Here is a 25,344-nt window from a genome sequence, read left to right as displayed (position 1 = left end):
ATGACTCCCAGCCATTTTTAAAAATTTTAAGATTGCACTAGTTTAAATGTCGTGCATAATATACAACTTTCAAATATTTATTCATATTATTTTAAATTCACATAATTTATTTTCCCATAAAATGCAACAGCACTGTCCTCAAAAGGCAATCCTTTGCAGGGCTCAGAGGTGGATGAATTTCATCTGACAGAGTTTGGTATCTAACCATTTCATCCTCTACCACCCCCTTCTTTTGCTTCCAATTTTTTCCAGCATCAGGGTCTTTTCCAGTGAGTCAGGTCTTCACATCAGGTGGCCAAAGTATTGGAGCTTTAGCTTCAGCATCAGTCCTTCCAGTGAATATTCAGGGTTGATTTCCTTTAGGATTGACTGATTTGATCTCCTTGCATTCCAAGGGACTCTCAAGAGTCTTCTCCAGGGTCACAGTTTGAAAGCATCAATTCTTCACTGCTCAGCCTCCTTTATGGTCCAGCTCTCACTTCTGTACCTGACTACTCGGAAAATAGCCTTGACTATACAGACTTTTGTCAGCAAAGTAATATCTCTGCTTTTTAATACACTGTCTAGATTTGTCATAGCTTTCCTTCCAAGGAGTGTCTTTTAATTTCATGGCTGTAGTCACCATCCACAGTGATTTTGGAACCCAAGAAAATAACATGTCATTGCTTCCAATTTTTCCCCTTCTATTTGTGATAAAGTGATGGGAACAGATGCAATGACCTTACTTTTTTGAATGTTGAGTTTCAAGCCAGCTTTTTCACTCTCCTCTTTCACCTCCAAGAGGCTCTTTAGTTCTTTACTTTCTGCCATTAGGGTAATTTTAAAATGTTTAGCCTATTTAAAACTTTTGTTTACAGTCAATTTTAAGTATGCAGTTTCTTAGCCAGTAAAAATTTTTTAAAGTATTTTTAATGTGCTAGAAGATGGTTTCATGTACTTTCCATCAAATATAATCAATGATTTAATTACCAAAAATATTTTATTTGTGAACAATGTGACAGAATGCTGATACTAACTTTGTACAGTTTTACTATTTGGAAAATTTTACAAATTCAAAATAATAATATGTTCATTTTTTATTCTTTCCAAAATTTCAATTTAAAAGAGTATTACTGCTTTAAAATTTCAAAACATATTATCTGCACTTATAACATTTTCAAATTTGTCTGTAAGAGCTTGGTGCTTTGAAAAGGAAGAGGAATAGTGGCTGTGAGGAAAGAAAAGGAAGGAAGAGAGTATTCTTTTTTTGTTGGAGTAGTCTTACAGTAAAAAGATTGGTAAAATTAAGAGAAATAATGGAAATTAATTACTTACCTATATAAGAAGTTCCTGCTGCTTTAGCACAATCTGGTGGTGATTAATTTTAGGTACCATTAATATCAGAAATATTAATAAAATTTTCTAGTTACTTTAACTCCATTTTAATTCAGCAATGTAAATATACACATTCATGGCCAACTATTTAAAAAAGCATGTATCTTATAAAAAAAAATGGCATTTCCAAAAAAGGAGTTAGCCAAAAACAATAGCAAAATTACATGATTACAGTAGGCTGAATCTGCACATATCCCTTAAACATCGGAAAATAATTACACACACATCCTTGTCAAATTATTTTATAAAATCTAATATTGGTACTCTAGTGAACATAAGCATATCTGTGATTGACTGCTCAGACAGCATAAACACTGTTTTCACTTAAGCATCTTTTCCCTGGTCACAATTCTTTAGCTTTTAGTTTCTTGTTCAGTTATTTAAGAATGGCGACCGGTTACACACCTAGCCACTGGTTATTGATATAAGCTCTCATTCTTCATAACAGAGTATTTGTATATACTGTTAAATTGGATGGCATTTAATACATGGTATGGAGAAGGAAATGGCAACTCACTCCAGTATTCTTGCCTGGAGAATCCCATGGACAAAGGAGCCTGGTGGGCTATCGTCCATGGGGTCGCAGAGAGTCGGACACAACTGAGCGACTAACACATCCCATGTACTGAGGTTTATTAAGAAAGGTGTGGAAAAAAAAAAAAAGGTGTGAAATCAGATTATCCTAATATTTAAAGTATTAACAATGACACTCTTTTAGAAACAAAATGGTTTTGCTATAGCTCCTTTCACTGTTTCATACTTTTCCTCCCTATATTAGGAAGTATATACGTGAGAACTTAGCAGACACCGAACTTCCCAGTATATTCAGGAAGATATCTGAATGTGTTTGGTGTAAAACAGTATAGGCAGCTAAATCCTAGAGCTCAGAAGGTAGGTACAAAGATGTGTTTTATACATTTGTGCTACAGGAGTTTATAATTCATTTCTCTTCCTCACCCATTCTATAATATTTATTATAAACACTGACTCCCATGTGCTCCCTAGGCTCGTCTGAAGCACAGAACACAGTAAATTATTTGAGTGATTATTTTCTCCATTCTCCTAAAGATGGTACAAAATCAGTACCATTCTAGATGCCATAGGGAATTAGGGCTTAATTCTTTCCTGGAAACCTAATTGAGAAAGCTTGCAACAGACACTAGCAAATGTCCTTTTCTTCCCTATGTCTTCCTCCCCAGAATACTCTACCCTCAGACCAAGGGTCATTTACATAATGGCAGACTTTGTCCTGCATTACCATCCACAGAGGAAAGTTGTTTGAAAACTTCAAACAACTTCATATATTTAAATCTTAGGCTAGTCCTCTTAAGCTGTATTTTTCTCTACAGTCCCGACCTTTGCCAAGTTCAGTACGTAACAAGTCATTTTTTAGTGATTCTTTTACTTATTTTCTATCCACAAACTACAAAAATCTTCTTTCTGGAGATCTAGAATACACACTCTTTTTTTTTTTTTTGCATATTTTGCAAAATACAAAGTAAATATTTAAATTTTGAGTTATAAATTCACGTGAACTGACGATGACAGTTGAGCATTTTGCTCAAAAAGATGGTGTGGATTTTGAAGACCTTTTACACTTATTAAGAAGATAATCAAATGCTAAAAGATGGTATGGTTTAAATGCTAACTGGAAAACTGTTAAGATGTATTTTACTGAGCCATAGCGAGTAACTTAAGAGCATCTCATTCCACACTACATGGGTTGGTCTTTGCAGGCTACACATCTCTGTAGCAACTAGTCAACTGCACTGTTGTACAAAAACAGCCATAAACAATGAGTGTGGCTCTGTTCCAATAAAACTTTTTTTTTATGGACACTGAATTTCATATTAATTTTCATGTGTCTTGAAGCATGCTTTTTTTTTAAACTATTTAAAACTGTGAACAATTCATAGTTGACAAGGCCATGAAAAGCAGGCAGTGGGCTGGATATGGGCATCAGGCTAGAACTCGCCATTATTATACAGGCTTTTATATGTTATGCAAATATTTAAAAATTATAGGTTCCAATTTGAGAGACTTTGGAGACATGATTTTTTTAGATCTCTCATTTTAAAACTTACACCAAACAAGTTCTCTACTTTCTGGATAAATATCTTTACATAAGAGAAAAAATAATTCAGTATACAAACTCCTACTTTAAAAAAACAAACAAAAATCCCAGAAAGCTATAAAATGAATGTTTCACCTTAAAACATAATTAGGAAACATAGTTTTTATTCTATGCAATATAAAACAATATGCATAGATTTGGTACATAATTTTTTAGTTTTTAATTTAGGAAAAAGATATTGAGGAAAAGGTTTATAAATCTCTCTATCCCTTTTATAAAAGTTGCAACTGACACCAGAAATTCCTCACATGTACAACCATCAACTCTGATTACAATATGAATTATACTCAGGATTTGGAATTTACCAGGATGAGTTCTGGATGCTCTTTTAAAAATGTAGTTATATCATAGACCACTATGGCTTCTACAAACTTTGAGATACTTATGAATAGGAAACTCCTGCTTCCATAATATAAGGAAACAAGAATATTTTTTCCATAATCATCAAGTATAAAAAAACTTCACAGTCTGATTTACCTTTATCAAAGGTGAAATGATTCACTGCTACATTTCATGGATTATTTTGATGCTCAGTAGTTCCTAAACACAAAATAAATTCCACATGAACTCTTATCTGTTTGGGTTTTCAAAAGCAAGACACCAATACAAAATGTATTGAATTGGCTGGCAGAAGTCCATGGGCTACAGAAAAGGAATTAAATATAAATGTTCACCAACTTTATCCATTCTAATTTTACAACAGCTTCGGGTATTGAGACCTAGTTGGTTTCTTGTATCTATCCATTATGAACATAACTCAGTCTTCTATTTTAAAACTTCTCAGGGTCATTTTTTGCTGGGTATTTAATTGAGCGACGTATAAGATCTTCTCGTCCAACTTCCATCATTTGTTCCTCCCAAGATTTCATTTCGTTATAATAACGAATTTTATCATCTTTAGCAAGTTGAACATATACCTGAGAAAGAGTGTAACTGTTAAAATGATTTCTTTAGAGGAATTTTTGCAATTAATTTCTGGGATGCTCTCCAAAAATATTCTAGAAATTATCTTACTCTTCTATATGTTAAAGGGGGGTTGGAAAGAAATATTCTTGGGAGATAAAAATTAGATGAGAAACACGTAAGAGATAAAGATTTTTAAGTGTTAATGAAGTTGCTACAATTTCAGGGTTTGGAGTGTGGAAAAGCAACAGGGGCAGGGTGTGATCATCACTGGATATGATGACACTAAGTTATGAGCGACACTGTTTTAAATACCAGTTTTATATGGAATCAAAAACTACCAAAAGAAAAAAGCCAAACTGGTTCCAAGAATAGGACAATAATTTAAAAACACTGTGTAATATAGGGTTGTTTTCACATGAATCAAGCCTTGCCCTAATATATTCTCACAGATATTCTAACTAGGCACTTGGGACTAAAACCATACTACTTACTTGCTTTTGAGAATTAGAGAGATTTTTCCAGTTTTCATTTATAGCTTTCAGCTTTACCTGTAAAAACAATATACATTTAAGTACCAGATATAGGGACTTCAGTGATTAAAGAAAGATGCTGTTTTATTATTCATTCCAACAACAAACACTCAGATATCAAGAATCACAGGCAAAGACTCCTCAAAAATCTGAGATATAACTGACATAGAACAATACTTTCAGGTGTACAACGAACGTAATGATTACTGGAAGTCTGTACCTTTTGACCAGCTTTACCCATTTTACCCTCCTACCCCACCCACCAACTCGAGTAATTACCAATGTGTTATTTGTGTCTATGTGCTCTTTTTTTTTTTTTACTTAAGTGTTTTAGCACAAGGGTTCCCCTTCTACCGCATCCTCAGTAATACTTGTTTTTTTTATAATAGCCATTCTAACAAATATGAGGTAGTATTTCACTGTAGTTTTGATTTACATTTCCCTGATAATGATGTTGAGCACCTTTTCATATACTTGTTAGCCATCTCTATGTCTTCTTTGGGAAAATATCTATTCAGATCCTTTGCCCATTTTTTTATCAGATTTTTTTTCTTCTGGGGTGGGGGAATGAGTCATATGAGTTCTCTAAATTATTTGCAAATATTTTCTCCCATTTGGTAGGATTACTTTTCATTTTGTTGATGGTTCCTTTGGGCAGATATTTATCTTTTTGAATTCAAAGATATTAATATTCAAATATAAGTTACTCTGTCATAGACTAGCTTCAAATACTGTTTTATTTCCTCTGTGGCTTAAATGCTTACTTAATTCTAATATTTGTGCCACCGTGTTTTAGTTGTTGTCATAGGAACAATACAACACCAATTCTTCTTCTACATAGCTGAACTTAATTATGTGACCCGGAAAAAGTTCTATGACCTCCCTTAGGCATGGGAGGTTCAATCTATAAAATTAAAGGGAGGAATCCTACAGTTGAAGGAGAGGCAGAGAGACAATGAGTACACCTCACACAGCCTGTGGTGTTGCTACCAGACAGCGAAGACTGAAGAGGAAAATGGATGGCTGGAGAATACGGAGCAGAGAAGCAGCAGAGAGATAGGAGGAGAACGTGAGGGAAAGAGGAATATGAAAAGTACCTATTAAAGGCAGGAGGATATCATCAGTGATTTTATGAGTAGAGTTAAAACTATTAGCTTTACTATTCTGACCAGAACTTTCACTGAATTTTGTTTTCCTATCAACAAAAAGTGAGGTACCCAGATAGTATCTGAGCCTGTCTTGAATATTTTAAGCTTACCTTTATAAATACATTTAGTATATTCAGGGATAGTTACTCATTAAATAACTGCTCTCTTAGCTTTGGAAAGAATTGCTTTCATGCTTTTAGTTCTTTCATAATGTATCTTTTTGCTTATGTTTAATCCATAAAGTTTCATATTCAGTGTGTTAAACAATAATTTATGAAGCTGCATGCATAAATAATATTTCATCTAAAAAACTAAGTCATGGAAAAAAAAATTAAAGGGATGGGAAGGTATTTACTTCTGGTGCTATCTAAAATCACATTAAATGAGCACTCGCACCATGTGAGGACAGTGAGAGAAGGTGCCAGCTATGAACCAGAAGAGGGCCCTCACCATGATGTTGCCTTGATCATGGACTTTTAACCTTCAGAACTGTAAGCAATTCATTTCTGTGAATTTATTTTTTTAAATTAAACAACTAAAATTTCTAAAGGCATAAAAACCACATAGACAAAGATAACAGGAGAAGACACTACCAACACAGCATTTGGAGAGCAGAAAAGCAGAGCTAATCCCAAGTTGTAAGTGCGGAAAGTGTTAGTTGCTCAGTCGTGTCTGACTCTGCAACCCTATGGACCAAAGCCTTTCAGGCTCCTCTGTCCATGGGATTCCCCAGGCAAGAATAATGGGGTAGGCAGCCATTCCTTTCCCCAGGGGATTCTTCCTGACCCAGGGATTTAACCCGGCTCTCCTCTCCAGGCAGATTCTTAACCGGCTGAGCCACTGAGCTTCCCAGATGGGGCTAGTGGTAAAGAATCCACCTGCCAATGCAGGAGATTTAAGAGATACTGGTTTGATTCACGGGTCAGGAAGATACCCTGGAGGAAGTCATGGCAACCCACTCCAGTATTCTTGCCTGGAGAATCCCATGGACAGAAGAGCCTGGAAGGCTACGGTCCATAGGGTCACAAAGAGTCAGATATGACTGAAGCAAATTAGCATGCATGCATAATAGCATTAAGTACTCAATACTGATCTAACCAAAATTATGGTAACTATCTTGGGAGGTAGGTTGATAGAAAAGTGAACAGTGGAATGAGATAGAGATAAATGTTCATCTTACATAGTGAGAGATAATGCCTAAAATATAGGTAATGCTTAGAATTTTAAAAAAATCAGGAAGTAACAATATAAGAACATTATTTAGAGATATGGAGGTAAATACCACAAGAATCAACTAAAATAGAATGTATCTGCTTCTGGAGCAAAGAATATGACAGCACAGTAAAACTTGTATCTGTCATAACAAGCCTTATTTTCATTCTTTAAAACTATGAGTATGTACTTTTTTACATGAATAAAAATGATAAAATTAAACTAATTTTAATTTTCAGGGATAAAGGCCAGCCATGAAGCTTCTGAGGTGATTCCAAGATGCAGTCAGAGTTGAGAAGTACTGACTCAGAAGGATTCTCTAACACAAAACCTTCTTATACTAATAAAACTAAATCCAAGGTAAGTTTGTGACTGAACAAATTCCAACTGAAAAAATAAAAAGGCTTGCTGTTTTAGTAATGTAGGGCCATGGAAGCTAAATTTAAAATCCAGGGCTTCTCTGGTGGCTCAGTGGTAAGAATCTGCCTGCCAATGCAGGAGACATGGGTTTAACCCCTGATCCGAGAAGGTCCCCTTTTTGTTTTTCAGAAGTAACCTAAAATTTCCTACAACACTAAATAAAATGGTACTACTTTTAAAAGAAAAATAAAATCCCCAGGGAAGTAATCAGTGAAATCATATATAGCCAGAAAAATACTTACATATACACATCATTTAATCATATGTCCAACAGGATTTGTGATCCTACAGATCTAAATAACCCAAAGAATCAGAGTGGCAAAAACCTTCATCTCACTTTGACAAGAATTAGGAATCTGAGCAGACTTCTCTTACCAAGGCATATTACAAGAGGAATAATACAACTGACAATCTGGAGCCTCTAAAAAGGAAATAAAGGAAAGACTAAGCCACAGCAAGAATGACAAGCTTTTTTCTTCTTTCCGCAGTCATAGATGCCATTCATATGTGTAATATAATACATCCCCATGGGTATAACCAACAATTTTTAAAGGACGTAACATGAGGCTGCAGGTTACACTCAGACCCCAGCATGAAACATTACGCCTCTGCTCTCATTCTTCCCCAGTGACTGTAAAAATACTCAGAACTGCCGGGTAAGAGAAGTCTCCAGAACTTGAATGCGCCTATAAAGGTGAAAATTTTGTTTTTTAATTTAAAAAGTTGACTATGTATATACATAGATGAATATGTATATATACACATTCAAATTTTAAACACTTTATGTGTTAAGAAAAAGGATTTTTAGGTCTTATTTATATAAACTATTTTATAGTAATTTACCACTTTTTTTCACCATTTGACAGGTTGCACCCCGAAAGTTTCCTGTCTATGTTATATTAAAAATTAGAATAAACATCTTTAAAACACACAGAGTTCTGTTTTACCTGTGATGTGCCATCCCTAGCTTCCTGAAAACGTTCAGCTATAAAAATGTTATAAGCTGAGCGAGGTCTTTTCGGTTTTCCAAGCATTGTTAACTCCTGAGTAAAAAAAATGAAAGATGAGATAAAGTTTTAAACTTTATGATACTTAACTTTACCTAGAGAAACTTCATTCACTACCATGAATTACAGAATGTTCTTTAAAATGAATGTTATGAGTATGCGATTTGTTCCCTCTTGGGGTCACAATTTTTGATAATACTGTTTTGAAAATTCTAATAGATTTTATGAGTTACTTTTCATATAGAAACATTTCCTTTACATATTATTTTCATGGTCTCCATGAACTGAATAAATGAGCAGTATGTACAAAATCTTTTTAAACATTAAAAAAAAAAAGTTTTATCCTTGTAAGGCACCACTTCTCCTTGGACAAAGCATTACGTACCTCCACTTGACAACTCAAGAACATTAGGGTATTTGCTGCATAATCTAATGAAGGACACTGCATCATCCTAACCTACTGAGCTTCTGAACTTAGACAGAAATTTATAAAATGACGGGGATTTTAATGGCAATTTGGTTTACAGTCAATAACAAACCCAACTTTCATTCATAAGTAGGGCTCCTCTGATTTACATATAGAGATCACTTTCTTGGCCCTGAGCCTCTCAAGAAAGGAGGCATTTTACAACTTAACTCTGCATTTCCCCTTTTGTTTCCAGAGCTACCACCGCTAGGGATTTCTTCTAGGTGCTTTACTTGCAACTTACTGGTCCCCACACCTCTCACCTAATCTGTAAGTAGCTGGAACTGGGACTCCAATGGGAAGAAAAATTCCAACAGGGAGAGCAAATGGAAGTCTTAGGGAAAAATCACTCAGACTTTCAAGTTTCTGGTTCTACATGTAAGGAGTTTGGAAGTCATCACTCCATCCTAATAAGGATAAAGCTGATCAGACTGCAAAATCAACAACTCTCTTGGATCCATAGAAGAGGGGACACAGGGCGAATTGCTGCTCCCAAGATTGGAGAGAGACACAGACAGGTGAACACAAGGAGTCGAGACTTACTGGAACAGATAGAGGAATGGAAACCAGTGGTGTGCAAGAAACTGAACCACAGCTGACTAACTGCTGGAAGCTCCATGTGGACAACTCTGAGAGTTACTACCACTCATAGGAAAGCCTCATAATATTGTGAGGTTTTTCTCCAGGAACTTGACCAGATTCCCACAGTAAATATCAAGGGAAAAAACCCCTCTTGCTTCCAGAAGAAAGAAAAGGAATCATTTCAAAATGCCAGAGTACTTTATTATTCTTAACAAGGCCTTCCCTCAAGGGAAACTAGTTAATCAGAACTTAATCTGCTAGGACTTCCCTGGTGGTTTACCCATTAAGACTGTGCTCCCAATGCAGGGGGCTGGGGTTCAATCTATGGTTGGGGAACTAGATCCCATGTGCTGCAACTAATGATCTGGTGCAGTCAAATAAAAAATAAACACATAAACATTAAGAACCTAACCTGCTGTTATACTAACAGAGCTTAAAAGACTTCAATGAAAGGAAATACTAGACTACAGCTTACTTTAGCCATCCTGAACAACCTAAGCGCAAAGCCACAGGCTCATTAAAGGTTTTTTTGTGTTTTAATTGCTAACTCATATCTGACTCTTTTGCAACCCCATGGACTGTAGCCCACCAGGCTCCTCTGTCTATGGGATTTCCCAGGCAAGAATACTAGAGTGGGTAGCCATTTCCTTCTCCACGGGATCTTCCCGACTGATCTTCTGCATTGGCAGGTGGATTCTTTACCACTGAGTCACCAAGGAAGCCCTTATTAATGGACCAAGACCTAATCATAAGACTGTAGGATGCTTCCCCTGCCCCATGCCTTACCACATTACGAAGGCCCATATACAGTAGTTCCTTTTACCCAGCACATCATATGCCTAACTATCAAGAAAAAAATCCCAAGGCGTACTAAAAGACAAAAAGCCTAAAGTAAAGAAACAAAACAAGCATCAGAACAGGCAGGGATACAAAATTATCAGACCAGGATTTTAAAACAACTGTGACTGATATGGTAAGGATTCTAGACAGCCTGCAAGAATAGGCACTGTAAGCAGAGAGGGAAAATCACAAGAAAGAACTGAAAAGAAGTGCTAGAGATAAAGGGAATTCCCTGGCAGTCCAGTGGTTAGGACTCCAAGCTTCCACTGCAGGGGGCACACATTCAATCCCTGGTCAAGGGACTAAGACCCCAAAAGCCACACAGCATGGCTGAAAAAAAAATCCTCGAAAATCCGAAAGTAAAGAGAACAGAGACTGAAGAGGAAAAAAAAAGACCAACCAACCACTATGGGACAACTACAATATGTATAGTACTCTCATGCAAGACAAACGCTGGGCTGGATGAAGCACAAACTGGAATCAAGATTGCTGGGAGAAGTATCAATAACCTCAGATATGCCAATGACACCACCCTTATGGCAGAAAGTAAAGAACTAAAGAGCCTCTTGATGAAAGTGAAAGAGGAGAGGGAAAAAGTTGACTTAAAACTCAACATTCAGAAAACTAAGATCATGGCATCTGATCCCATCACTTCATGGCAAATAGATGGGGAAACAGTGACAAACTTTATTTTTGGGGGCTCCAAAATCACTGCAGATGGTGACTGTAGCCATGAAATTAAAAGATAGTTGCTCCTTGGAAGAAAAGTTATGACCAACCTAGAGAGCATATTAAAAAGCAGAGACATTACTTTCCCAACAAAGGTCTATCTAGTCAAAGCTACGGTTTTTCCAGTGGTCATGTATGGATGTGAGTTGGACTATAAAGAAAGCTGAGCACCGAAGAACTGATGTCTTGAACTGTGGTGTTGGAGAAGACTCTTGAGAGTCCCCTGGACTGCAAGGAGAGCCAACCAGTCTATCCTAAAGGAAATCAGTACTGAATATTCATTGGAAAGACTGATGCCGAAGCTGAAACTCCAATACTTTGGCCATCTGATATGAAGAAGCGACTCATTAGAAAAGACCCTAATTGAAGGTAGGAGGAGAAGGGGATGACAGAGGATGAAATGGTTGGATGGCAACACCAACTCAATGGCCATGAGTCTGAGTAACCTCCAGGAGTTGGTATTGGACAGGGAGGCCTGGCGTGCTGCATTCCATGGGGTTGCAAAGAGCTGGATACAACTGAGCAACCGAACTGAACTGGAATAGAGGAGAACAGAGAAAGGAACAGAAATACCTGAATAAGAAACTCCTTATATCTACTCAATCCTCATTTCTGGTCCTCCCCACTCAAAGTACTAGTGGGCTGCATTAAAGTGCAAGGAAGAGCTCAGGAGAGAGAGTAAATCCTAATTTTCCACCCTCCAAATACCATCCGTATCTTTTCTGGCTTCCTTTTTACTAATTGGATTAGCAGTCTTAGATTACTATCATTGACTTGAAATTGGGTGAGTCCTCAACCCAAGAGATAGGAGTGCTTAAGACACAGGGATCAGGAAGAGAGATCCCATCACTTCACATTAAAGGCTGGAATCTACTTTTCCAGAGAAGTAAGTTTTTGCTCTGATGACCGTTTTCTGTGGTATATATACTGGATCAGCAAGTTCACCACCTCACACCTAATACTATGGAAAGATGTAGTCTGTCAAACAACAGAATTTATATGAACTAATACCTTAAACTGGAAGCCACTAATTTTGAACCATGTGGGATTTTTGATGAGGAAAAATCGAATTTCATCCTAAAGGCACTTTAACTTTATTAGCTACAATAGGCACTTTTAAAACATTGATAAGTTAATGAATTCAGTCTATTCTGCAATATTCAGAATCAAATTCACCATCATCTATAGAACAATTCAAATCAGTAAGTTACTCTAGAAAAGACCCACAAGCAAGACTTTTGCTATTCCTGATTTTCCTGTTTCATAACTCTGTTCCTACAGCTTTCACACCAGTCCTAATTATGTATTTCGAACTCAGACACATCCAAAAGGAGCAAAAACGGTTTACAATATACTCAAAGGCAAGTGGTCCTAGTGGCAGAAGGAAACTATCCTAACTGAAGTACATTCTCTACCATATCATCAAAATAAGGGGGAAAAAACCAAACCTGTATTTACAGATATATAAATTTCAGTTTTTTGCCAAAGGAAAAGACTATTTCAACCATACTCACTCTCTTTTTTATTAACGCTTTCTTTTTTAAACGTTTCTGCATGATTTCTTTTTCCAAAGATACCATTTGACTTGGAGTTAGTTGTTCTTGAATTCTGTTTATCTCTTCCTTGTATGCCTGCCAGTCTGCCCTGTAAGCATCTTCATATATCTATAAATATAAAACCCAAATAAGAAGTTAATAAACTGCTGCTGGCTAATTAAACATAGCACACCTGACAGGGAAGGACAACTGCATAACTTCGGGAAACTGACTGAACCACCAAGTGGAAAATGTACTCTGAAATCCCACTTACAAATCACGTGTTCTTCAAATATGCTATCCAAGGTGAAGGTCTAGCAACTGGCCTCCAACTTCAAATTGCTTCAAAAGCCAACCCTCATCACCACTGCCATTTATCCATATTCTCATCATTTATGTGGATGAGAAAGTATGACATTCCTTTGAGTTAACAAATGTAACAAAAAAAACAAAAAAAAAAAAACACACTCTGGGTCATCTGGCTCCTTAAAGGACATGACAGTTGTCCTTAGCTGCAAAATAACTGGTCAGCAATGCTGAAAATTTATATGCTTACCTTTTTCTCTGATTCAGGAAGTTCCCGCCATAGCTTGGCGATTTTTTTAATTAGTTCTGAATTTTTTGCATCTATGAAATGAAATAAAAATTGATGTCACCATTTTACATCTCAGGATCAATTTCTAAAGACTTTCAGGAAAGTATAATCCATTAGCTCTAAAATTAAGTATTTTTACAGACATTTTCCCATACACAACTTAAAATTTTAAGTCTTTCAGGAATGATCAAGTTCATAAAACCTGACTAAACAACAAAATATAGCCTTGATTCATATAACACCACCCTGTATTTCAATTACAGAAATATTGTTTGCAAACAAGCTAAATTATTCTAAAACCAATTCATTATTCTCCATTTCCTTCCTCATCTTAACTGGAATGACAAGGTATAAATGATTTAACAAACCACTTGTTAGTTTCAACTCCTACATTTTAAAAGATGTGAGTACTGAAGCATGTCTCTTAAACCAGTTCTTTATGTGACTATTACAGCTCATATGATTTTCATAAGTGCCCTGTGATGTAATGCATATGAAAAAGCTTTAGAAATTATAAGACAAGCTCAGCAATTACTAATTTGGTCACTACCTTTACACTATAGCCCCAATAAGGACCCAGTCTTTCTAGAGAGTCAACAAACCTAACTGGAAATCTTTCAGAAATTCAAGAACTGGCTTTCAGTCAAAAACCTCTTAAAATTAACAATAACCTGTATTCAGCTTTAAAGTTTATGCAACACATCCACAGAAATTATTTCACTGCGACTTTATTAATAATTCCCAGTGGCAGCAGTAGGAGCTAAGCAAGAGGTAAAATGACTCGTCAATGGTCCTCTGGGCCAATGGCCACAAGGTCCCAAATTCAGCTTTTTCATCCTCTTTCCTGGGTACTTTCCATTCTACATGCTATTTTTAAAATACCTTTCACTAGTTCTCAATTACATTTAAAGCATTTTTATTTGGTAAAAATTACCTTACTGCTGTGCTTACACTGATTTCTTATGCATGCCTGCTAGGTCGCTTCAGTTGTGTCTGAGTCTGCAAATCCATGGACTGTGGCCTGCCAGACTCCTCTGTCCATAGTTTTCCAGGCAAGAATAAAGGAGTGCGTCACCATTCCCTTTTCCAGGGGATCTTCCCCACCCAGGGATTGAACCCATGACTCCAATATCTCCTGCATTGGCAGGTGGCTTCTTTACCACTAGCGCCACATAGAAAGCCCATGTTATATCTATTTGACAGGCCATCAAACAGAATGGTATGTTTCTGCATTCAACAGATGCCCTGATACTGAAAATCAAGTCTGCAATTTAACTGCTTAGTGGCATCTTTACTACATTAGAGAAGAATATATAACCCAAACTCCTCACCTGGGTTCTGAGCTTTAAATATGGGCAGCTGTTCTTTAGAAAATCGAACGTATGAAGTCATAGGCTTCTTTGGATAACCACTCAAGTTGGATGAAAACCATTTTGGAACATACGCAAAACTACATACAAATAAAAAGAAAATAACCAGTGTTAAAACATTTAAGTACCCATATTCATAATTATGTGAACATAGATGCCAAACAAGGTATCAAGATGCTACATATCTGACACCTAACACCTTCGACAAGAACACTAATGATATTTAAAATCCTGTCCTATCCAGGGGAAAGAGCTTGCAAAACTGAAGTCTCAAAGCCCTAAGCTCCTAGCAAGGGCAGAGAGTGAAGGAAAGCATGTATCTACAGCTCCTGGGCCCTGCCTCAATGCCTAGATGAAGGCAGGAGACTCCTGGAGCGACTTCGCAAGGGGACGCCGAACCCGGTGCTCCAAGGGACGAGAGTGAGGAGGGACGGGAGGAGGGGAAAGGTGGCCGGAAGGAAGGCAAGGGGTACTGATGGAGTAAGGCCTGGTCTCAAAGCCACCATCCCCTTGGCAAGGTCGAGGTCGGAATCACAGGGCCAAGTCAGTCCTGACCATTTTAGGGGGGACAGAAAGCGGAGAACAGCGTCTACATTCCAACCCCAAGGCGTCCTGAACCTTTCCGCCTCCTAAGGTGCAGGCGAGCAGGCTTACCTAAAGGGAGAACGCAGTCGACTGCCACAGCCCGCGCAGAGATCCGCTCCCGACTTTCCCAGTGCATTCAGCACGCCCCACACGCCCCGGAGAAGCGCCATTGCATCCGCAGACAAAGCACTGACCAGGCCCCAATTCCCTACAGCGCCCTGGCAAAAGAGAAACCTCAACAAAGCCGACTTAAACCCGCGAGAGAGCCTACCAAATTTACTATCGTGCCCGCCACTCTCGAGGCACTATGGGAAATCGGCTAACTTCCGGTTGAGCTAGGAGGCGGGGCAAGGTAGAAGGCGCAGGCGCGGTAGTGGCTTCCTTGGTGGGCGGGACTACGAAGAAATAGGAGGAGCTCGGAGGCGGAGAAGGGAAACTATAACCCGGCTAGCTTGCGGAGGGACCTGGCCTCGAGGGGGCGAAGCTGAGCCGCCTCTGTCCCAACCCCACCCCCCCCCACCCCCCCGCAGCCTACTAAGCCGCCGGGCCAGGAGGCTGATGGAGGCACGGCGGTGTCCTCACACGGATAGGGCACTGGCTGGCCTGTGACGACTGGAAGGGCTAGTACGTAACAGACAGTTTACGACTAGGACGGTGGTAGCTGTGCCGCCCACGCTGCTCTGAGGTCAGGTTGCTGGGTGCTATGCGCCCAGCAGAGTCCCTCAGTTCAAGTAGGAGCGCATAGTCCACAATTACCGTAGAGGAGGTGGGGTGGATCACGGTTTCTAACCTTAAAATGCAGATTCCCGGGCCTTGCCGCAGAGCCTGATTCAGTATGTTTGTGTGGGTCCCATGTCTCAGCTTTTTAAACAAGTTCTTCAAGGTTTAACAAGCTCTGATGCCAGTGGTTATGGGACACATTTAAAGCAACACCGATCCAGACCATGACCCCATTCACTGAGACTATAGCTGACCTAATCTTCAAGCTTGACATACAGCCCTGCTTACTCTGTGGGGAGGAGAATGGCTAGTTATCTGTACGGAGGCTAGAGTTCTAGCCCCATCATTTACATTAACGTCTTGATCTGGGAATGTCACTTCCCCACTGTAAGATTTAATTTCCCCCACTGCAGACGAGGATGTTGGACCAGATCAGTCTTCCCAACCAAATCTCTGAGAACGTGTGACAAGTATGCCTTGAGATATTGATCGATGTGCAGTACAGCCATTTTCCATGTGGACAATGACATGAAAAAAGATTGGGAAAACCTAAACTAAAGCTATCTAAGGACCCTTCTAGCTCTCAGGTTCCATTTATTTCAAAGAGCCACATACTGAAACAGCTTTTTCTCTGTTGGATAGCTTTGTAAGAAAATTCTTACTAGTGTCATATTGAGCTGAGAGTCTTTATCTTTGAAACACTGGCCCTTTGGTGCTACCACTAAGCCCACTTCTTTTAAGTGGTAAGCAACTATCACCGCTTTCTTTTCAAAAATTCTCAGGATTGAAAGGGACCTTTTAGGTCATCTGTTCAAATCTCTCACTCTGTTATGGAAGAAACAGGGTTGGATTTTGTTTGTTTGCTTATTTTCTGAGTACACATTATGTACAAGGCCACAAACAGATAAAAAAAAAAAGCACAGCTTTCTCACCGCCAGTGAACTCTAGTGGCAGAGGCAAAGAAATGAAGTTACATTACAATGTCAAGCTAAAAGTATCAGATAGAATTCCTTATAATTATATTTTAGCTGATTTCTGCAACAACATTTCTTTACATTTTTCTAGAGTGTTTTTATTCTTTCAGATGTTTGATAGATATAAAGTTAAACTTTTTTGAATATTTTAAGTCTTTTTGTTGTTCTAAAGTGTCATTTTGATAAATCTTGCTATAAAGTTCTTATAAATCTGATTTATAAATCTGTTCTCATCAGATGTGAATATTCTTTAAGACTCATACATTGCTGTGATAATTTTATTCCAAATTCAGTATTTGCACAGAAAATATAATTCTACCTACTCACCCAAACTGTCTTTGTACAAAAAAGCATGTGGCTTTATGTATATTTACTTTATAAAACTTGAAGGCTTACCACAGTGTTTTTCAGGGTTCTGTCCCTTTATTATGCTTTAAAAGTTCATCTACTCCCAGTGTTTCAGTTCCAACTGATTTCCACTGTCAGTTACATCCTCATGGTTTCCATATTTCATATTGAATCCATATCTCTCCTTTTACTCTCACATCTATATACCCACTGTCTTCTGGACATCTTTACCATCATGTTTCACAAATACCTCAGTTTTTCCTGAACAGAATTCACTATCTTTTGCCTATCGAACTCCTCTTCTTGGTAAGAGGCACCAGTATCCTATTGGAATCATGCTACCCAATAACCTGATAAACCATTGTGTAGTCTCCCTCACTGACCCTCCTCACCCATCAACCAACTAATGATAAGTATTGCTGATTCTACCTCATTAACCCCTCTAGTAAGTATTTCTTCTTCTTCTGTCCCATTGCTGTAGCTTTTGTTCAGGCCAGTAGTGTGTTGGTAAATCTTCTCTCCAAAAAGAGAACCCTAATTTGTAGTGTTTGCTGAGATCTGTGGTGTAGATAAGCCCACCAGGGCTGGTTTCAAACCATCCAACTGAATGTCACTGAACCTGAAGTTGGGAAGAAGTATACATGATTGCCTCTTCAAACCAGTACTGTCAGCTCCAGTACAGCTCTGCTATCTTTTCCCAAACTTTTACAGGAGCTGTTCTACTTTCAATCTTAGTTCCCTCCAAACCATACTTCACAATGTCATTAGGTCAGTCTTTCTAAAAGGCAAATTCCATTCATTGATTTGTTCATGAAGTGTGTATGGAGCACCAACACTATGCCAGGCAGGCAGTGACCACATTTCTGTACTTAAAACATTCTGTGGCTCCTTTTTATCCACAGAGTCAAGTTTAAATTGTCATACATGGCAAATTAGGTACTCTATGCACTGGCCTTTCTCTTCCTTCTAAAGCTTCATTCCTCACTTCAGCTTTGCTTGTAATAATTTATTAAATATCCATTTCTTATCAGGCTTAATAAATACATCAAAGCCCTTCAATTTGGTTCTGACTTTATCACTGTGTTTTGTGTGATGTGCCAAAGTTATGGAAATTACTGGATAAGAATACAGGCTTAGGGCTTCCCTGGTGGCTCAGTGATAAAGAATCCACCTGCCAATGCAGGAGTCATGGGTTCAATCCCTGATCTCGGAAGATCCCACCTTCCACGGAGCTGCTGAGCCTGTGTGCCACAACTATTGAGCCTGTGCCGTAGATCCAGGGAGCCGCAACTATCGAGCCCACCTTCCACAACTATTGAAACCCTCACCCTCGAGCAACAAGAGACACCCCAGCCACAGCTAGAGAGAAGCCCATGCAGCAACAAAGACCCAGCACAGCCAAAAATAAATAAAAGTTTTTTTTAAAAAATAGAGGCTTAGAAGTTAGACAGATCTAGATTCAAACCCTGTGCTTGTTACTCGCTGTGTGACTTTGCCAAATAAAGATCTCTCTGACCCAGGGTTTCCCCCTCTGTGAAATGGGAACAATGATGATCGATTCTTAGGATTGTTATGAAGATTAAATTAGAGAATACATAAAAAGTTATTAGCACAGCCCCTGGCACATAGTAAAAGTTCAGTAAGTATTACCTATTATTATCCCCACATTATTCATGACAGTTGTTAGCTTTTAATTAAGTATAGGTATAGTATGGATTGTACCTAAAAAAGTCATATTTGTATCACAGCCCTGTCTTTTATTTTATCATTTTCTCTCCCAATTAAATAACATACATATCAGCATTGCTCCCCTCTTCCTATTGAGCTTTTAACATTTCTTAATTGTTAGTGATGTTTGAACATAAACACTATGGTAGGTGATGAAAAATTAAAACAACACACCCTTAGGTTGGAGTTTTTTTAATGTTTTCAGAACTGCTTTATATAACCATATTTGACTGTATGATTCACAAATTGAAGTAGAAGAGAAGTATTATTATAATCATGGTTCCCAACTTACAGATGAGAGAAATTAAGTTCAGGTTACGATAGTGAGCTGTGGAAGTGAACACCTGGTCTTCCAATTCATTGTGCTTTTCCCTTTATAGCAGACTATTCCTCAGACTCAGTCAACACATCACATCATTCCAGCCCCAGATATCTTCCTTGGATCTTCTAGACTATGTGGATTTGTGCTGGTTACTTGTGACATATCATATAGTATTCTGGTTGTTGATCTTTTATGTGCACATATGCACATTTTTTTCCTCAATAGATGGTAAGCTATACTTTTAAAAATTACTTATTTGTTTTGGCTGCAGATCTTAGTTGCAGCATGTAGGATCTTTTTAGTTGCAGAATATAGGGTTTTTTTTGTTTTTGTTTTTTCTTTCAGTTGTGGCATGCAGGATCTAGTTCCTTAAAGAGAGATGGAACCTGAGACCACTGCATTGCGAGCATGGAATCTTAGCCACTGGACCACCAAGGAAGTCCCAGTGGTAAACTATACTTGAGGACAAGATTAAGTCTTATGCTTCTTTCTGTTCCCTATAGTATTAGCATAGTATTGATACATTGAACATGACTGATGGACAGATGGAGGGAGGGAGGAAAAAAAAAAGGAGATAAAAAATGTAAAAAGATTAGTTCTGCACAAATTATTTATATACAAATTTGACCCCATAGAAAAAATCAACTACCTGTTAAAAGTGTCGTTTGCCAATAGAAGGGACAGTTATGTGTGGAAGGGACAGTTACATGAGAACCATGTAAAAGTTGGGAACATATATGTGATGTTCATCACGCAGTGATCATGGTTTATTGATGCTTGCACAGTGGTAAAGCTGAAGGTAGGACCAATAAACAGCAGCAGCAGAGACCAAGATAATTCTGTGAATAACAGAGGTAGATATATAGATATCACTTGGAGAAAAAAATATTCCTAACAGAAAGCAGTGTTGCTTTTCTAATTATGGTGGATAAATAATATAGCTATGACAGGAGCAATCATCAAATAGGTTTAGCACGAGGAATAGATGTAATTCTGGACTCCTAAACACACACAAATTATAGAAGTATAACAATTAATTGAGCAATACAAGAAATTATAATCTGAATATCTCCTAGCTTATCTTTCCTGTGAATCAAGATTTTAATGAGTTATATATAAAGAAAGCTACATGTGTCATTTTTTCCTTCAAACCATTTTCATTTACGTAGGGTCTGTTATCACTTCACAAGCTTTTGCCTTTTAAAACAGTATACAAAAGGTTGAAAGGGAGAGAAAAATAAGAAAGAAGGATCTGTTACATGTTACTGGTTCCCAGATATCCAAATTAGTTTATAAATTACTTCTCAATTAGAACAAGGTATGCAGCCTTAATTATTAAGAGCATATCAGAGTTATTTTTAGCCATTGTTGTAGCAGTATTATGCAAAATAAATATAGCTTTTCTATTTTAAAGCTGATTCTGTGACTCAGCAGGAGGAAGGACAAGTAAAAAGGACAGGTGTAATTGTATGCAAATTTATAAAACCAAAATTCATATTGTTGGATATTCCTAAAAGCTGACTTAAAGAGTAGAAGAAATTCAGCATGGTTATACTGAGGGAATAATGTTATTAGTAAACAAGATAACCTACATTGTCTGCCCTCACATTATTGTAAAACACTCTATCAATACAAATGATAATAATTATAATTTATTGCTCGACTGCATGGCAAACATGTTAATATATTTTATCCCTAATCCTTTCATAAACCCTACAAATTGGGATTACTTGTGTTGTACAGGTATGAAAACTAGTATTCAGAGAGATATATAAGAAGGATTATCTTCCTTGTTGCATCTTGTTAAAAATTCCCACCTATGAATCCACAATTTGCAGCTTTGAAATTATATTTGATTCTATGTTAAGCGTAACACAGGTAACTCAGTCATCAAGTTGCAATAGTTTTTTTATTTTTTTGTTTTTGGTTTTTTGGCCACCCCTTGTGGCTTGCAGGATCTTAGTTCCCAGACAAGGGATGGAACCTGTGTCCCCTGCAGTGGAAGTGTTGAGTCCTAACCACTGGACCACCAGGGAATTCCCTGTTGTGTTTTTTTTTTTTCCTTTTAATACTCCTTCACAGTCTATTGTTTCTTTTCTATCCTCATAAAAATTCTTTCTTGACTTCAACTAATTAATGGATTGTTATAAATAACATCTGAAGTTCTTTTATTCGCTCATCCATTCAGTCATTCAAAAACAGGCTTGAATTTTTAAAAACTATACACACACAAGTGTGTAAAATAATACACACAAAATCCGATTTAATGGTGATTATACCTCAGTATTGCAGGCGTGAGTAGAAGGCTTTTACTTTACTCAGTTTTTACTTTATATAGGTCTGTATTGTTTTGCATTTTTTCCAGAATACAACAATAATATTTATCATTAAACATTTTTAAAACTCTGTTTCTAGTAGAAGCCACTGCTATGCTAAATATTGCAATGAGTTCTAAAAATACAAAAGTGACTAAGGCATGATCCACCTGTTTAAATCTGCTGGGAGAGTAGGGAATGGCTTCATAGAGTAGCTGACATTTGAACTATTTTTTTCAAGCAAGGAAGGGTAGAAGTGCTTTCCAGAAAAGGGAAATAACATGTGCAAGTCACAGATGCACAAGGATATGGTGTCCTCAGAAAGAAAATGTATGTGAAAAGGAGTGGTCTGAGACAACCAAAGAGATTGAGTGGCATTAGTTTGTGAAAGGCTGTGTGTGATATGCTAAGGAATTTGTTAGTAAAAGATGGACAAATAGCTTTTTAGGTAGCTTAAACTCATTTTTAGAAATATCTCTTTGGTAGGCACATGGAGAGTGATGAAAATGAGACTGAAAAGAAGGGGATGAATTAGGAGGCTATTGCTCTAACCTAGGAAAGAAGTTAAGATCCTGAGCTAAGATTCTGCTATGGCTCACACTCCAAAGGCATTTCTAAGTACAATCAGCAGGATTTCATTAATAGGTGGAAGCCAAGAATGATTCTGAGGATTCTAGTATGACAAACTAATCTAATTCCAGTTCTGCACTCTGCTAAGTAAGTAGCCCTAAACAAAAACTTTTATTACATCATTTTGCTGGTTAAAAACTTACATTGATTTCTTGGGCATGTGTGCTAAGTACGTCAGTCATGTCTGACTCTTTGTGACCCCACAGACTGTACCCCACCAGACTCCATTGTCCATGGGATTTCCCAGGCAAGAATACTGGAGTGGGTTGCCATACCCTCCTTCAGGGGATCTTCCCAACCCAGGGATCGAACCCAGGTCTCCTGTGTCCGTCTCCTGCGTTGGCAGGTGGGTTCTTTACCTAGGAAGCCCCATTGATCTCTTACAGGCCATCAAATCAAGGTTTCACATCGAGTTAATCTGCCTTCTCCATCTAAGCTTTTCTGTCATTAATTGCACACAGACTTACCAAGGCCATTTTAACTTGTTTTTACTTTATTATCTCTGTTTGGTTTCTCTTATTTGAGTGAATGTCTTCCACACTAAAATATGCCATTTAAAATCCTAAGTATCATCTGAGACTCAGTTCACTCATTTGTTTACTCAATAAATGTTTGAGCTCTTGTGTGCCAGGTACTGTGCTAGGTCCCAAGGAATAAAAACTGAGAAACACTAAGGCTCTCATGGTTAATGACACTGATAATACAGCATGGTAACACAGTACCTCTATGAGGGTACTCATAAAGATACACACTGGGGATAGAATGATGTCTGCACTATAGCTGTGTAAGTTGACCCTTGCTTGTGCCCACCTCTAACAAAAATTTGGCATCTCTCCACAGACAAAAGTGCCTTTGTGGGAGCTATAAGTGTCTATGATGAGGGATCTGGGAGGAATCTTGCCCAAGTGTGCACTGGGTAATAGACATATAAACCACAGTCTTGGTCCTGGCTTTGGACCCTTCAGTGGCCCGTGAACTGGCTCCACCCCTTCATGTCCTCAACTCAGGAACTCCTGCAAAACACTGTCTTAGACAATCACTTACAGATGAAAGAGCCATTGTGGAACTCCAGGTTTCCAGCAGAGAACTTCCAGAATACTGAAGCAAAAGAATTACAAGTTTGGACATATCAGAAAGGGTTAAAAAAAAAAACAAAACATGATTTTACCACATCAACCCTCCCCCACACAGCACAGCTTAGGGCCAAAAGCTATCTTCTGAGCCTGTGATATCTCCAAGAAGGGAAAGTGATAGTGTGTGAGTGACCACCTGGCCTCCCCAGCTGTGTGGAACACAGAAAGGCGCTCATTTCCTTTTCAGCCCATCCATGAACTGAATCACGAACTTTAGGACTGGGGATTGGGAAGAGTCTGGGAGGATACCAGACAGAGTTCTTGGAGGGTGTTGAAGGAACATGGTTCATACTGTGCTGTGGACTCCATTAAGAAACCATAAGCTGCTGAGGATGCATCACTCATGATCCCCCCAACTGGTCCACAAGCACCCCTAGCTCTTGGCACAACTAATATACACACATGCCCCCACCCTGAGTCCAGCTCCCTGTGTGCACTTCTGACAACAGTAGTGGTGAAACTGAGTGGGGCCCCCGGGCACAGAGGCCTCATTTTGATTCCTATTTCTTTAGGCAAGACTCCAGCCTTCATGACCTTCCCTGAATTCCGAAGGGCAGATTCAAACACACCCATGTTAGTGCCAGTAGATATCCCTCATTCTACTTAATGGTTGCATAGCAGTAAAGAATCCTCCTGCCAGTGCAGGTGATGCAGGAGACACAGGTTCGATCCCTGGGTCAGGAAGATCTCCTGGAGTAAGAAATAAAAACCCATTCCAGGATTCTTGCCTGGAAAATTCCATAGACAGAGGAGCATAGTGGGTTACAGTCCGTGGGGTCACAAAGAGTCAGATACGACTGAGCACACACAGAAAGCCAGCCAGAATCTGCAGGCCACAGAGAAAACCATAAACTAGAGCTTTAGCACCACCTTTGGGAAAACAAAAGGGATGCTATCAGCACTTGGCGATGTAGTTAAAGGATTGAAGATGGCGTTTTAGGCACCAGGAACAGATGGACCGAAGTGTGAGATTGAGAAGCACCACTCTACTGGTGGAAGAGGTTGGTGGCCAATGGGAAATGCAGGAAGTTTAGTAGAAGGCAGGGAGTGGAAAATGAGTCTGGAGATGCAAGCCACATCAGATCATGACGGTCCAGTTTTAAGGGCTTAGTACTTTAATTCTGCTGGTTGAAATTGGAAATGAAATGTGTGAGCCATAGACACATATAAATCTGATAAAAATGAGCTTCAAAGCAGAAGTGTAGGATTCAAAGGCTAACCCTTTAGTATCTCCATTCTCTCTTTCCCAGACTCCTCTCCAAAACCTCTGAGGCTGTGGGGAACTATTATTAAACCCCCCTTTTTTTTTTTTGGCTGCACCATGCAGCATGCAGGATTTTAGCTCCTCCACTAGGGATCAAACCCTCAACCTGCAATAAAAGCAGAGAGTCTTAACCATTGAACTGCCAGGGAAGTCTCTCAACATTTTTCAAAATGATAACTCACAAGATTAAATTTCAGTTATTAATAGATGGAATACTTTGACTTTCTGAGGATGGTTAATCTGAGGATAGGGGGAAAGATAGGAGGTTGTACCAGTACTGCATTTAAAGTGTGCAGAAATAGGGATAGGGGTCTCCAGATAGGTGGTCCTACTGAAAACCTGAATGAGATGAAATACAATGAAAGTAATCTCCGAATTTGTGTGGTCATTCTTCTCCTGGAGTACAGGCTAGAGCTGAGAATTTGGCCTTAGCACAGGCAGCAGGCCGCTGCTGGGGCAGAGAAACTAACAGAGCTT

The 25,344-nt window shown here is 38.4% G+C and overlaps 1 protein-coding gene across 1 annotated transcript; it reads right to left on the bottom strand.

The window, feature by feature from the left end:
• Positions 1-1,992: 1,992 nt before the first annotated feature.
• TFAM (transcription factor A, mitochondrial) lies at positions 1,993-15,921 on the bottom strand. Its single transcript, XM_043476263.1, has 7 exons — positions 15,503-15,921; positions 14,810-14,928; positions 13,440-13,510; positions 12,863-13,012; positions 8,672-8,767; positions 4,906-4,962; positions 1,993-4,425 (listed from the first exon to the last, which is right to left on the bottom strand). The coding sequence occupies exons 1-7, from the start codon at positions 15,601-15,603 to the stop codon at positions 4,279-4,281; spliced, it is 741 nt and encodes a 246-aa protein (XP_043332198.1). The 5' UTR covers positions 15,604-15,921; the 3' UTR covers positions 1,993-4,278.
• Positions 15,922-25,344: the final 9,423 nt, after the last annotated feature.

Source organism: Cervus canadensis, chromosome 8, assembly GCF_019320065.1.
Source record: "Cervus canadensis isolate Bull #8, Minnesota chromosome 8, ASM1932006v1, whole genome shotgun sequence".
NCBI classification, from domain to species: Eukaryota; Metazoa; Chordata; class Mammalia; order Artiodactyla; family Cervidae; genus Cervus; species Cervus canadensis.
Note: the sequence above shows the minus strand (reverse complement) of the source record. Positions and strands in the feature narration are given on the sequence as shown.

What these genes read in the sequence shown, in the direction of transcription:
- TFAM (XM_043476263.1), bottom strand. Translation starts at nt 15,603, where the DNA reads ATGGCGCTTCTCCGGGGCGTGTGGGGCGTGCTGAATGCACTGGGAAAG. An exon ending in CGACTGCGTTCTCCCTTTAG is followed by an intron (nt 14,929 to 15,502) that starts GTAAGCCTGCTC and finishes ATTTGTATGTAG; the next exon opens with TTTTGCGTATGTTCCAAAAT. An exon ending in AAGCGTTAATAAAAAAGAGA is followed by an intron (nt 8,768 to 12,862) that starts GTGAGTATGGTT and finishes TTTTTTACTCAG; the next exon opens with GAGTTAACAATGCTTGGAAA.